The sequence below is a fragment of the Orbicella franksi genome, chromosome 11 (genome assembly GCF_964199315.1).
Source record: "Orbicella franksi chromosome 11, jaOrbFran1.1, whole genome shotgun sequence".
Classification (NCBI taxonomy): domain Eukaryota; kingdom Metazoa; phylum Cnidaria; class Anthozoa; order Scleractinia; family Merulinidae; genus Orbicella; species Orbicella franksi.
Window position 1 is genome coordinate 23,746,923 of NC_138155.1, and position 13,118 is coordinate 23,760,040.

A 13,118-nucleotide genomic window follows, 5' to 3' on the forward strand; every position below is an offset into this window, starting at 1 on the left:
TGTATTGCCCTTGCACTAGTATTTACAAATGGTTAGGATAATAAAAAGTTGGGAGGGGTGTGGGTGGGATGTGGGTGTGATATGCCCATTGTTAGCGTTTGTAAGAGGTCTGGAAACTACTTCAATCTCTTTTCGACTTCCGTTTGCTTTATTTCCGGTAACTCAGCTGAAAGTCACGTGAAGACCTGAGTAAAATGGAGGAGAGCTCCATCTTTTAGTAGTGGGACAAATAGCTTAACTATGTCAGAATTACTCTTTAAAGTGATCATTATAGGTGATGCTACTGTTGGAAAAACAAGCTTTGTTCAACGTTACGTGCATAGTCACCCGAGGAGGGAATATAAACCAACTGTAGGAGGTGAGGATATGTGTTTACATTTTCCAACCAATTGTCAAACTTGCGAGGTGATACGTATTTTAAACCTGACATTACGACTGAAACTAATCATTTGTTCTAGCATAAATCCCCGTAACATTTCAAAATTCCAATGATCTTTATGAGTTCGTTCTTCGACGACGTCATGGCAGCAAAAAAAGGATTTTTTCAACATGTAGACATTTTACCGGTAAATAATCTTTCAGTTTCTATGCATTTTCATGTTTCTTCATCCTCTGGTCTTCTAGATTGATCAGCAATCAATCATCGTGGTATTCAAAGTAACACTGCAGGTTTAAAATTAAAATATTATATTTGTCAAAAGAGAAATCAAATGAATGCATGCTTTGAACTATGAACACTTCACATTTTTTTGTACACCTCTTTGTGGTGACCCAGAATGAGGGTTCTTGTGATTAGATAAGCATTTATACAGTGTAAAAATGCAAGTTCTTATGTTAATATGGAAAGCCTACATGAGCTCTAATTGGTCACCAAGGAGATGTGCCATGAATGAATTCAAATGTCAGGTGTTCATGGTCCAGTGTCCAAACTGTAACAAAAGGCCATTTCCAAGTTGCATTAATAGCCTGTTTTTCAAAACGAGTCTAGGTGCAAAACCATTCACATGAAAATGTGTTCAGCCTTCAGGTTCATTTTCATGCAAATCAAATTTATTTTTTATGAAAGGTTGTGCACAAGGTTTCATTTTAAAACAGATGTATAAGATAACTCTGAAATAGCCTATTGATTCATACTGTTTTTACATTATCAAATTATATGATGCACAAAAGAAGTTTGGAGAGTACAAAAGAAGTGTAAGAGTTGATGCTCATTTCATTTCAACTTGTCACATGGGCTACTACTAAAATTATACATGCACTGCAAAATTAATAAGAATATACTGCAGTGATACTGAACACTGAAATTTCTCATAGGATTGTATAGATATTAAATAAATAATAACATGTTGTATCTTTACAGTGGATTTTGCTTTAAAAGTCATAAGATTGTCAGATGACACTACTGTAAGGCTTCAGGTGGGTAGATTAACTTACTGTGTCAAGGGAAAGGTAGCTATGGTTACTGGGTGATGACAGGAATTGCCTTAAATTTAATTTGTGAAGCACATAGAGAAGTGAAAATCATGCCAAAGTCAACAAAGAAACTGATCTCCCATGTCAGCCTCTTGAGGACTTATGAATAGAGTGGGTAAGTTTTTAGAGAAACTGTGGTGCTGCATCAGTGGGGAGTATAACAAGATAATTTGGTTTTATCAACTGGGTTGATAATGTGAATTGAATCTCTTTATGGTGGCCAATTCACATTATCAACCTAGTTGATAAAACCAAATTATCTTGAGGACTTAACTGAGTGAGATGTAGGAGATGTTTTGATCTGATCTTGGAAATATATCAGACAATCATCCTCTGCAATAAGCCACAAAGTCTCAGTCTAGTGTGTTTCTCTATGTCGTGGAGTCTAAAATCACTTTAAGCCCTGGTCTTGGATTTTCAAACAAGATTCTCGGCATCCCAGCGAGTCCAGGATTTTACCATTGGTCATGCCTTGTGGGCCTGGGTAATGCTCATAGGGTGGAATTAGCACTACAGACCACATAAATTAGACAAACTATGCCATCTGCTGGACAGTGACTTTTGTGAAAGATATTGTTATCCAACCTTAAATTTTATTAATACCTACTTGTATTTTAGAATGTTAACTAAGTATGAAATTTTCATCTTAGTTACATGACAAATATCTTATTACTCGTTGATATTTATAATTGCATATTCAGAGTGGGATCATGATTTATTATTAGTAGTCTCAGAGCACTAGATAAATTTGTCTTATTAACTTCAAGGTGATATTTAAATCTTGTTGTTAGGTGCTTTAGTGTAATCGCACTTGCAGGTTAGGATTATTTTGTAATTGACATACTGATTTAACTTTCTTTATCTTGTTTCATGTTGTTGTGGTGCATGGTGAAAGTTATGGGACATTGCTGGTAGGTTGAGTGTTTAATTATTTTACAGTCAAACCTCCACTCAAGGCCACCTCGCTACAAAAGCCACCTCTCTACAATAGCTACTTTGTTATGTCCTGGCGGACAGTCCAGACATTCACTCTTATTTTAACCTCCCTATAACGGCGACCTCTCCACATCAGCAATGGCCACTGAGGCGCATCCCAACTGCCAATTGAAAATAACTCTCTTGACAAAGGCCAGTTAACCAATGATCGACAAATGATAAACACCAAACAAAGGAAATCAAAGGTCCTGAATATAGGTGCATATCTTCTGCATTTCTCAACTCTTTTTCTCATTGAAAGCTTTACTTTGACTTCATTCCAGGCCAGGAAAGATTTACATCCATGACAAGAGTTTACTACAAAGGAGCTGCAGCCTGCGTTATCATGTTCGATCTCACTAGTCAACAGACATTTAACAGTACAATCAAATGGAAGAGAGATCTGGATAAAAAATGTACATTACCCAATGGAAAGACGATCCCATGTATTTTAGTAGGAAATAAAGTAAGTTAGAAACTCTTTCTTATATAGCAGACTGCTGTACCTTGTAGGAGAGGTACACAAGATAAAATTTAAAATTAAAATCTGTCCTGATCCTAAGGCTTCTATGCCAACTCTTCTGGATCATCCATGTCAGTCTTCCTGAATACAGGCCAACTAAGACTCCCGGTCTTGTGTTTGAATCACCAAATCTCCCAGATACAAAAGAGAAGTGCCTATAAATACATTTTCACACTTGTCTTGGCTGATTTTGGAGGGAAGTTGAACATTTTGGAATATTTGGACGCATTTTTGTGGTTGAATTGGTTAAGGTATGCTTCTTAGGGTTGAGAAGCTCTAGGGAAAATTGGTGATCTTCTGGATTTCAGTTTTTTAGGTTGGCATCTCTACTAAGGGTCAGAGTAGAACTTTAATAAACAAGACTTGCTAGCACTTAGTAGGAATTGACAAGGAGAAGTACTACTGACACTGCCCTTTGGGGAGGGAGGTGTCACCGGGAACCCATGGCATTTGATTAGACTACCCTTAAGGCCATTTCACACAACCATATTTACTCTCAAGATTATTGATTCCTTTTTTTTTGCTTCATGCTCGCTGGAATAAGACCAAACAGGAAGTATACTAACCTTAGTCAATGGGTGGAGAGCAAAGCCCTGTAAAAGTCATTATAAATGTCTTGCCCAAGAATACAACGCATTATGATCCCAGACAAAGCGAAACCCAGAAATTCTAAAATGCCAGTAAGGGATTATCTCATCATTAAGCACTGTTTCTTTCTTCATCAGAGTGACTTAGCAACAAGGCCTGTTGAAAAAGAGGCAATTGACAGAATGTGCCGAGAGAATGCATTCCTAGGTTGGACAGAAATGTCTGTCAAGGAAGATATTAATGTCACAGAAACAATGGCGTAAGAACTTATTTAAATGTTCAATTATACTATTTTGAGGGATAATGAATTCCAAAGTGATATAATGTCTAGTGTTATTTAGTATTAATAAATCTTATTAATGATGTATTGATGATCGCTTCAAGCGTCAAACTCAAGTAACTGTAGTTTCTATCTTAATTTGTATTTCGCTCTTCAATATGTCAGTATTTGTATTGAGCACTCCTATGATTGTGTGAAACCACTTCTATTTTTCTTTGTTTATATACAAATATGTACAATCATGTTGATAAATGTACAGATAGTTGCTGGTTTTTAAAAGTGGCAAATAGAAGCTCCAATACTTTGTCAGACATCATTTTTACAAGCACACAGTACTCTAAACAGGTTTTGTACAATTATTTATTGTAAAATTGTGAATTTACAGCCAAATTACAAATAATATTATGAACATGTAGATATGAAGATTCTGAGATAGCTATGTGTAGCTGTACCTCCCCCTCCAGTGAGAAAAAAAAAATTTTTTTCTTAGGGGGTGGGTGCACCTACATGCAGGCTATTGTGAGACAGTGTTATATATGTTGTTCCAGAAAATATACATACCCCTCCCATGGAAGGCTTAGTTTGAATCCCCCCCCCCTGGAAATTCCATTTTAGCTTCATACTCTCCTTTAAAAATTTTGGTTTTTGAAACCCCACTTCCCCTTGGAATTTCTGTTCGAGGAGAAGGTCACTCCAAAAAAAAGTATTTTTTGTCAATGCGAAGAACAAACTCACACAAAATTTAGCCACTCACTCAAAGTTTTTGAGCCTCTAAAGTGCAGGGTTTTGTCTCCGAGGAAACCCAAAGTTTGACATTGTTGCTGCCATTTTGAACAGTACTCAGTAGCCACGCTGTGTTTTCGTGATGTTATTCTGTCCAAGGGTTTTTGTCCATGGCTTCCGATAAGCCTTTTAACTATCAATCTAGGTTATGGCTGCTTGATTATTTTGAACCAAATGTGTCCCAAACCCCAAAAATGATAGCAGGCAAGATAGTGACAAGTGAATAATCACTTGAAAAAAATACATTTTGCTGACCTTGTGAGGGGTGCCAAGTCGGTTGCAGGTTTCTCTGCTTCCCGCCAATTTTGAGTTGGACAGAATGACATCACATAAACTTGGCTTGGCTGCCAAGTACAGTTTCAAAATGGCAGTCTCCAAAGTTGAATTTTGAGCTTCTTTTGAGACAAATTTCTTTAGGATAGCAGGCACTTTGGAGGCTGAAACTTTGGTGAGTGGAAAAACCCAATGATTACTTGCTATAGGTGGAGAGAAAAAAAGTAAGCTTTTTTGAGTGACCTTTTGCAAAATCTGTGAGACTGTGAAAGTATGTGAGAACAAATTTTGCAAGATGTATATTTCTTGAAGGACCATGCTATTCACCACCCAGGAGCTATATATCACTGTATATGGCTAGCACGGCAACAAAATCTTCACTTCTACTTATCATTGGTTGGTAGCACATGATTAAATGTTATGCTATTGTTTGTTTTCAGCTACTTATTAACAGAACTGATGGACAACTACAGAAAAGATGAAGAAAAAGATGTACAAATCAAAACAGGGGCTGAGCAAGGAGGATTTATTGAACTCACCAGCCACAAGACAGCAAAAGAAAATACTGGCAAATTGTCCTGTTGTTCAAGTTCATAGGATGATGAAAAACCTCTCTCAGTGTCCAGTTTGCTTTGTTGACAGTTCAGTTCTCCTTTCTGACCTCCATTTATTAATTCTGTGTAACAATTATATTATGAGCTCAAGATTTCTATCATGCGTAGAGATTGAGAGCAAATTAGCTAATTGTTTTAGTATAAATCTACTAGTCTTTCAAAACTTTATTTAAATTCTCTTCACAGACACTTTGAAAATGTAAGGAAGCGGCCCCAACATTAAGCTACTCATTATCTACAACAGAATAGATAGTGTAAGTAGTTAGCCAATCAGAGAACAGCATTCATGATAGAATGCTAGTATAAGATTGATACTAATTAGTTGGTAGAATTTGATGGTTTAAATGGAAAATCAACCCTTTGGCCCAATGATATACATATTAGCCTAAAAGATCTCATTACGGGTCGTCTCCATACACTTCTTATTTTTAATAGTCCTAATTGGAAGATTTTAAGGAATATATGTATCAACGCCCTAGCTCTGTTTTCCTCTACAAATTCTCCTTACAGGTCTCCATTCATTCCTTATAGTGCTAGTTGAGAGAATATAATGATGTAGTAACCTTTTAAGCCCCTAAAGTCAGCATAAAAATTCTCTATGTTACTTCTGTCTCCTTTAGAGTGAGCTAAAAAAAAGACCTTCACAGAAGAGGATGCCTAATAATTGTTTAGGGGGAGAGGTCATGGAAGAAATTAGGATAAAAATTAAAATGTATTATTATAAAGTACAAATTACTTGTTTATAAACCCAGGGGGGTGGGGGAGGTTACTCTCAGATAAATTGGGCGAGGGTGTGCGGCCCACGTCCCAAAATCCTTACCCTATTTAAGACCAAAATCAGTGATTTTCCCTACCTTATTTAGAACCTGACAAAAATTTTGATACCCTATCGAAGACCAGACTCTTAAATCAATACCCTCTTTCAAACCTGTCTCATAATTAGTTACTTAAACCAGACCAATGTTAAAGACATTGTGAAGGGCTTTTGTTGATGGTCTTTTATTGAAAATGACAAAAAAGTAGCTTCTTCTGTAAAAAGCAAATTCAAAACATGAGTGCAAAACCATACCCTATTTGAGACTAGAATGACCAAAATTGATACCCTATTTATGACCAAAATGTCTAAAACACCATACCCATTGGGGCTGCACATGCCTATATAACCCATATAAAAGAGTACTCCCCCAATTGGGTTTCAAACTAAGGAAATTTTGGTATTCACAAGCAAATGTTTTCACCCCCAATCATGTAGATAATTTTCTTGCGTTTGTTGTATCTATTTGCCTTGTTACACCTACATGTACTGTACATGTACGCTCAATTTTGCCTGGCCTTACTTGAGGGAATTACAAAGATTCTCTTTTAGAATGCTCATATATTTGTTATCCCAAGTGAGAGAAAAATAATTCTTAAATTCAGGCCAAAATATTTGGGGGGCTTCTTTATTTGATCAAGTAAGCAGGCTGGCTCTAGACAAGATCACTAGCTGTCAGAAGATTAGATAGACATTTTGGCAGGCAATTTGTTCAATTTGTCATACAAAACTTACATGTGATAGCAAAACAAGGTCTACATGGAAATTCTCTATAGTTATGTACACATTGAAAGCAACCGACGGTTGATTAATTTAGAACTTTCATCTAGATAAATGCAAGACCAGGGGTGCTTTCCATTTGGCCAGAAATTCTGGATCTTTCAACATGGGGGCAAATTGTATGGAAATTTCCTGGGAAGGTTTCTGGAAATCCAAGAATTGTTGAATTTCCAAAATGTTAACCATTTAACTGAAAATTCTGGAAATTGCAGAAGCAAAATCAAGTGGGACAGAAATGGAAAGGAATGTTTGGAAAAGTTTGGTATACCTTCTAAGGTTTTCTCACTTTCGGGAAATTCTAGAAAATTTTGTTCGCGAATACACCACTGGAAATGTCCAGAAATTCAACTAGAATTTTTGATCGAATAGAAAGTGCCCAGAGTTTGAATTATCCATAAGCTTGACAAGCCTACCCTACATGTGTTGCCTCCGTTTAAATATAATTGATTACCAAATTATGTCATATAAGACTACAAGATACATGTAGTGTAGTATCTGATTGGCTATTGTCCGAACATGATTGACAAGTTCCAATCGTATTTAGAGACTCTCTCCCAGCATGTTAGCTTGCTGTCATTGAGGGCTACAACCCATAACACCTGTTAATGGCTGAGTATGCTTGGTATGCCCTTGATGATAAATGGGTGAACTTGCCTTTGGATATAATTCACCCACAAAGTAACAAGTGTGTTTTAGGTGTGAAGATCACAGTAACAGGTGACTTAAGACTTAGTGGCTGTACTGAGTATGGAGTTTTTTTACTTAATTTGTTCAAGTTGTTATGTTTCCTTTGTATGGGTCAAGAACTGAGTGTACAACAAGAAATATTTATTTTTTAATCTAAAATTAAAAAACATTTATAGAGAGAAGTGTATAAGAAACAATTATATGTAGATTTTATTTTTATGAAATAACAAAAGAATCAGGGTTTTTAATAAAAATCTGCATCATGTTATATAATGTGATCATTTACTAGCTTATTACCAGAAGATCGTAGAAAGCTGTTTATAACAAACTTTTGTACAAAAAGGAAAGACCAAAACATGCGCTGTGCTATTTCCAGAACAAAAAAGACAAATTTTCATTGTCTAATATATGCATATTAATTTGTCATAATTTGTACTATCCAGCATCATACTTAGCTAGTTTGTCCCAAGGTCATTAGTTTTTCCAGGGGGGAACTCCCACATAAAAAAGGACAGGGATGCTTGCCAGAAATTTTGAAAAGAACCCCCAAGAAGTACCACATTCCTGTTTTGTGGGCGTGGCTTGAAATGTTTTCACCCCTAGGAGGTACCAATTCTAAAACAACACATTATCTCCTAATAGGTACCAGAAAAGCTCCCACTGTGGACCTTTTGAGGCTGAATACCTTAGGAGGTACCAAAACCCCGGGGGGGGGGGCACTAACATATATGGGCTATATAGGTATGTGCCGCTGTGAAGGGTATGGTTTTCAAGCAGTTTACTCTAGGATAGGGTATATAAATCAGAGCGTCTGGGTCTAGAATAGGGTATCATTTTTCAACTGAGTAGTTGGTTGAAGAGTTTATCTAGACTAAGGAAACCAGGAATTGCCACTCAAAAATATAAAAATATCAAATCGGCGAGTTTAAATTTACACAAATCAGCCTCAATAGTGTCAATAGATGGGGGGATTTGGGGAGTTTACTCTAGTATAGGGTAGCGAAATTCAGCTGAACTAGCTCTGGTATAGGCTAAGGGTTCCAGGGTCCCAGCGGCACATCCCCACCCAGAAATTCCCATAGTACCCCACTGGGACCAAAACCACATTTTTAACCCCCTAAAGGTATGACAAACACCCCTGTCCTTTTTATCTGGGAGTCTCCTTGGGATTTTTTCCTTGTGTTGGCATTCGTTCACTGTATGGCCCAAGATGTTTTATTTTTTAGTCACCCTTGACAATGTTGGAGAAAATAGAAAGTCTGTGAACAGAACAAAACTTAAACAAAAGTGACTGAGTAGTCATTAATGATTATTTTCGGTAAATTATAGTAAATTTATAAATATATGAGAAGGAGGATTAAACAGGAGGGCAAATAAACATTCATTTTGTTATGAAATGCAGTAGCAAGCTGAATTTTAAGACTTCTGGTTATAATGGTTCATGCAGTATTTATTTCATCTTGCCTGTTTGCAGATTAGGGCCGGCCATGTAATAAGTATGGCTTATTGACCAAGCATAAAATTAATTACAAGGTTACAAGACATCTACCAAGTACTAGCCTTTTTGTGTGTTTAAATTTCTAGACTCAGATACTGTCAAGTTCCATAACTGAACAAAGAAAACAAAATCCCATATTTTCTACCTTATTATCTGTTCTATTGGCCAATCAGTGCTGGATTTCACTTGTATCTTAGTGCTGATGTTTCCCTCTTTTGTATCTCTTTTGTGCATTATTTTACGTATTTCAGTTTCAATAAGGAAAAGTTCAGTTTACAAATTTCCCCACCGTTAAACAAAAGAACTACTAACTAATAGTTCTGTTGTCACCGACATCTGTGCTGTAAATAGAAAAACGGTGCACTATGTGTCGTCATGTATAGAGTACTTAGCAGTACCTTGTTTGCCCGCTGACCAGAAATACGACTTCCCCTTCACTTGCGCTCACTTCCGCCATTTTTAGCGAGAACTCCAGCGCACGTTTCTAGCTGGAATTCTAAAGTTCCATTTGCGCTAGTATGTCAAGTAAGTTTAAAGTAAATGTGGCAGGTTGTAGTGGTGCCGTAGTGATAGGAGATCATGCCAACTTAACCGTTGAGGCTCCAGTCGCAGGAGGTAAGTCCGGCAAATTTTCCTTTCCCCTTGACTGATTATTTCTTCCGTTTTTGGGTTTCATTCAGGGAAGAAAAGAGTTGCAGTACGCAGAGATGGATGTGAAGACTCGAGTTAACAACTCGTAACTGGCGATTTATTACTATAGGCGTGTGCTAGCTTTACCTTAATAAGTATACAAAAGCGATCTTTGCGCGTTTATTTCCAAAAATACTGTTATATTCAATTGGAATGTTGGGCGCAGACACGTACAACAATGTCGCAAAACCGGAGACATTAATTTTGAGACTTCTGTGAAACCGTCGCAAGTGGAATTAGCTGTTATTTTAAATCCATGAAACGATTTTAACTTTTTACACTTATTTTACTCAAAATCGATCGATCCTACATGGTCCTTGCTTGAGCCTGTACACGATGTACTTTTTTACGTCAATCTCGAGAGCGATTTCTGTAATAATTTGTCACTTTAAAGCCATACAATTTCAAACAGTGTTAGCTTTCATTTTATTTTAAGCTATTGGAAAGCCGTACTATGAGAGATAAAATAAAAAAGTGTGACTGAAACTGATCGAAAGCAAAGTGAAACGGTTGTGGGAAAACCCCTTTTTGAGTTTCTAAAAATAGCAACAAACGTCGTGTGATTTCTAAGACTCCATAACAGGTTCTGTGATGCTAATTTGATCGCAGCTTATGCATTTAAATGACTACTTATTCTTTTTAACTTGATTTCTTTTTAACTTTAGCAGGACCACAGCAAAGGCCTGTCCGGGAACAAGCAGCTGCAGCAACGACAACTAGCAGTAAGAATAGGCACTGGTATCTTTTAATCATTAACACCATGACTGTGTTCAGAAATTTTAATCCTTTCTTATAATTTGTAAACCCAGTTAATGTAACCCAGTTTTGTATGGCTATTATCTTTGTCTTCCCTTACCTCTTCCCCATTCCCATATAATGGTGCTTTTTATCCATCCAAGTTATTTTACTCTGCAAAAACACTTTTCTTCAAATAATGGGACTGCCGGGTTGTGGAAGGATAAGCATAAGTCTGCAAATGACCCAAGTGGCCCATCAGGCCGCTGTTTTTCTCCGGCTTCTGTAGCATGAAGTGACTAGGAATATTTCTACTCCCCCCTGGATGGGATGCTAGTCCTTCACAGGGTTACCCCAGCATTAAGTTCGCTTGTACCCATTTATACAAAAGGCTGGAGAGAGGGGCTGTAAGAGTTAAGTGACTCTTGCCTAAGAACACAATACAATGACCCCCAACCAGGGCTCAAACCTGGACTGCTTGATCCTGAGACAAGCACACTGTCTAACCATGAGGCCACTGAGCCTCCAAAGGGGATGTGAAAGCATTTACTTGTTTTTGTCATCCCTTTACAGTCGATAATAATGTTTAATTTTCTTTAATTCAAGCTCATGCCCCATGTCAAGAGTCCTCTGGGGATGATATTAATTACAAGGCAAAGTCTGGTTATTGTCTGGTGATAAACAACTATATCTTCCCGCGGAGGGATGACGTTGAGCGTACTGGCTCCAATGATGACGTAAGGAATCTGACAAGTCTCTTTGATGACTTCAATTTCCGACATGTGGTGGAAGACAACCAAACTGGAAGTCAAATGATAAAGTTACTGCAAACCACAGCAGAGAAAGACTTTTCAAGATATGACTGCTTTGTGTGTGTGATCCTTAGCCATGGAAAAAAAGATGGGATCTATGGTACAGATGAAGAACTGATTAAAATTGAGGCAATCACATCTCTCTTCCGACGGAATGAGTGCCCCTCACTGGAAGGGAAACCAAAAATATTTCTCTTCCAAGCTTGTCGGGGTTCTCGACGAGATACAGTACCTGTTGAGAGTGACAGCGACCCCATTCCACTTTCAAGTTCATCTTTACCAGCAGATGCTGACTTTCTCATCTGTTTTGCTTCAGCTCCAGACCATGAAAGCTACCGTCAGGCTCACCTTGGTTCATGGTTCATCTCATCTGTTGTTGACGTGTTCAAGGAATATGCAGAAAGAGAGCATCTCATGGATATGATGTTGAGAGTTAACAACCGTGTTGCTGGATTTTACAGCAAGGAGGGTCTCAAGCAAATACCATGCCAGGTCTGCATGCTACGAAAGAAAGTGTTTTTTGATCCAAAGTATAGCTCAACATGAATTTTACCCTGACAAGGAATTTATCTTTCAATGTCTTTTGCAAGGCATTTTCATGTAGGATTTTAAATTAAGATTGTCTGACTGTGGCAATGGATTGAACCCCAGTAGATGTTATCTCTGATATATTATCTGTAGACATTTAAAGTGCATATGACATGAAAAGTAATTTCTGCTTATTTGAAAGGCCTCTCAAAATACAAAAGAATGGCATTTTTCTTTTTGAAATATTTTTTTTCATTTTAGAGATATTGACGTTTTTCTATTATGAAATTAGATCAGTGATGACGTCATATTGTTTGCAACTAAAAAGTGGTAAAATACTGAATAAACGATATCTCTGAAAATATTGAAGCAGTGTTCTTGAAACTTGGCACTACAAATGTGCATCACAAAAGTCATATGCACTTTAACAATAGTATTCCATGAGCGCATGTTGATATGAGATATGAGATATAGGGGAATAATGCTCGTTGGATGTGAGATGATAATCATCTCACATCCAACAAGCGCAAGTGGAATAATATTAAAAAAAAAAAACGCTCTCAAAATATAGAAAACTAAAGTAGAGTAAAAGCAAAAACGCCCCCCCCAAAATTATCTGTAGGGCATGGTGTAATTTATTGTTCTTACACCATGATGGCAAAGCCAATGAAAACCCTAGAATTGCATTACATAATGATCATTTTTTTTAAATAAATAAATGTCAAATAGGTCATGTTATTTTCTTGAGACTGGACTGGAAGTCACTTGCACTTAAGGCTATCATGGGAGAATAATGCATCATTAAAAACAACTTCATTGCAAACTAGTTTAAGAACACAAGTATGGTCTCTTAATTTTGTAGTGTGGTGCAACCTTTCTGAGAAATCTTTGCAGATGTACATGGTTTGTGAGTTGAAATTTCCTTGAAAATTGTAAATATATTGATCATTCATAATTACTATCTGATAATAATATTATCAGCATAATAATAAGTATGATAGTAATCAAAGGAGGGATAGATATCTCTTAGTAGTCACAATCAGAAGCCATAATGGGCTTGTAACA

The 13,118-nt window shown here is 37.0% G+C and overlaps 2 protein-coding genes across 2 annotated transcripts; both read left to right on the plus strand.

Moving 5' to 3' along the window:
* The first annotated feature begins 60 nt into the window (after window positions 1-60).
* Window positions 61-9,165, plus strand: LOC145460450 (ras-related protein Rab-29-like). The gene is made up of 6 exons (XM_081445289.1): window positions 61-358; window positions 1,361-1,416; window positions 2,369-2,384; window positions 2,733-2,914; window positions 3,697-3,818; window positions 5,336-9,165. Exons 1-6 carry the CDS (start codon window positions 241-243, stop codon window positions 5,490-5,492), a joined length of 651 nt encoding a protein of 216 aa, XP_081301415.1. The 5' UTR covers window positions 61-240; the 3' UTR covers window positions 5,493-9,165.
* Window positions 9,166-9,717: 552 nt separating this feature from the next.
* On the plus strand, window positions 9,718-12,666 carry LOC145460448 (caspase-3-like). Its single transcript, XM_081445284.1, has 3 exons — window positions 9,718-9,903; window positions 10,644-10,700; window positions 11,320-12,666. The coding sequence occupies exons 1-3, from the start codon at window positions 9,807-9,809 to the stop codon at window positions 12,069-12,071; spliced, it is 906 nt and encodes a 301-aa protein (XP_081301410.1). The 5' UTR covers window positions 9,718-9,806; the 3' UTR covers window positions 12,072-12,666.
* Window positions 12,667-13,118: the final 452 nt, after the last annotated feature.

Excerpts from the sequence above, each read along its gene's own strand:
- LOC145460448 (XM_081445284.1), top strand. The coding sequence starts at position 9,807 with ATGTCAAGTAAGTTTAAAGTAAATGTGGCAGGTTGTAGTGGTGCCGTA. Across the intron at positions 9,904-10,643 it reads TGAGGCTCCAGTCGCAGGAG|CAGGACCACAGCAAAGGCCT; the intron begins GTAAGTCCGGCA and ends TTTTAACTTTAG. Across the intron at positions 10,701-11,319 it reads TGCAGCAACGACAACTAGCA|CTCATGCCCCATGTCAAGAG; the intron begins GTAAGAATAGGC and ends CTTTAATTCAAG.
- LOC145460450 (XM_081445289.1), top strand. The coding sequence starts at position 241 with ATGTCAGAATTACTCTTTAAAGTGATCATTATAGGTGATGCTACTGTT. Across the intron at positions 359-1,360 it reads ATATAAACCAACTGTAGGAG|TGGATTTTGCTTTAAAAGTC; the intron begins GTGAGGATATGT and ends GTATCTTTACAG. Across the intron at positions 2,915-3,696 it reads GTATTTTAGTAGGAAATAAA|AGTGACTTAGCAACAAGGCC; the intron begins GTAAGTTAGAAA and ends TTTCTTCATCAG.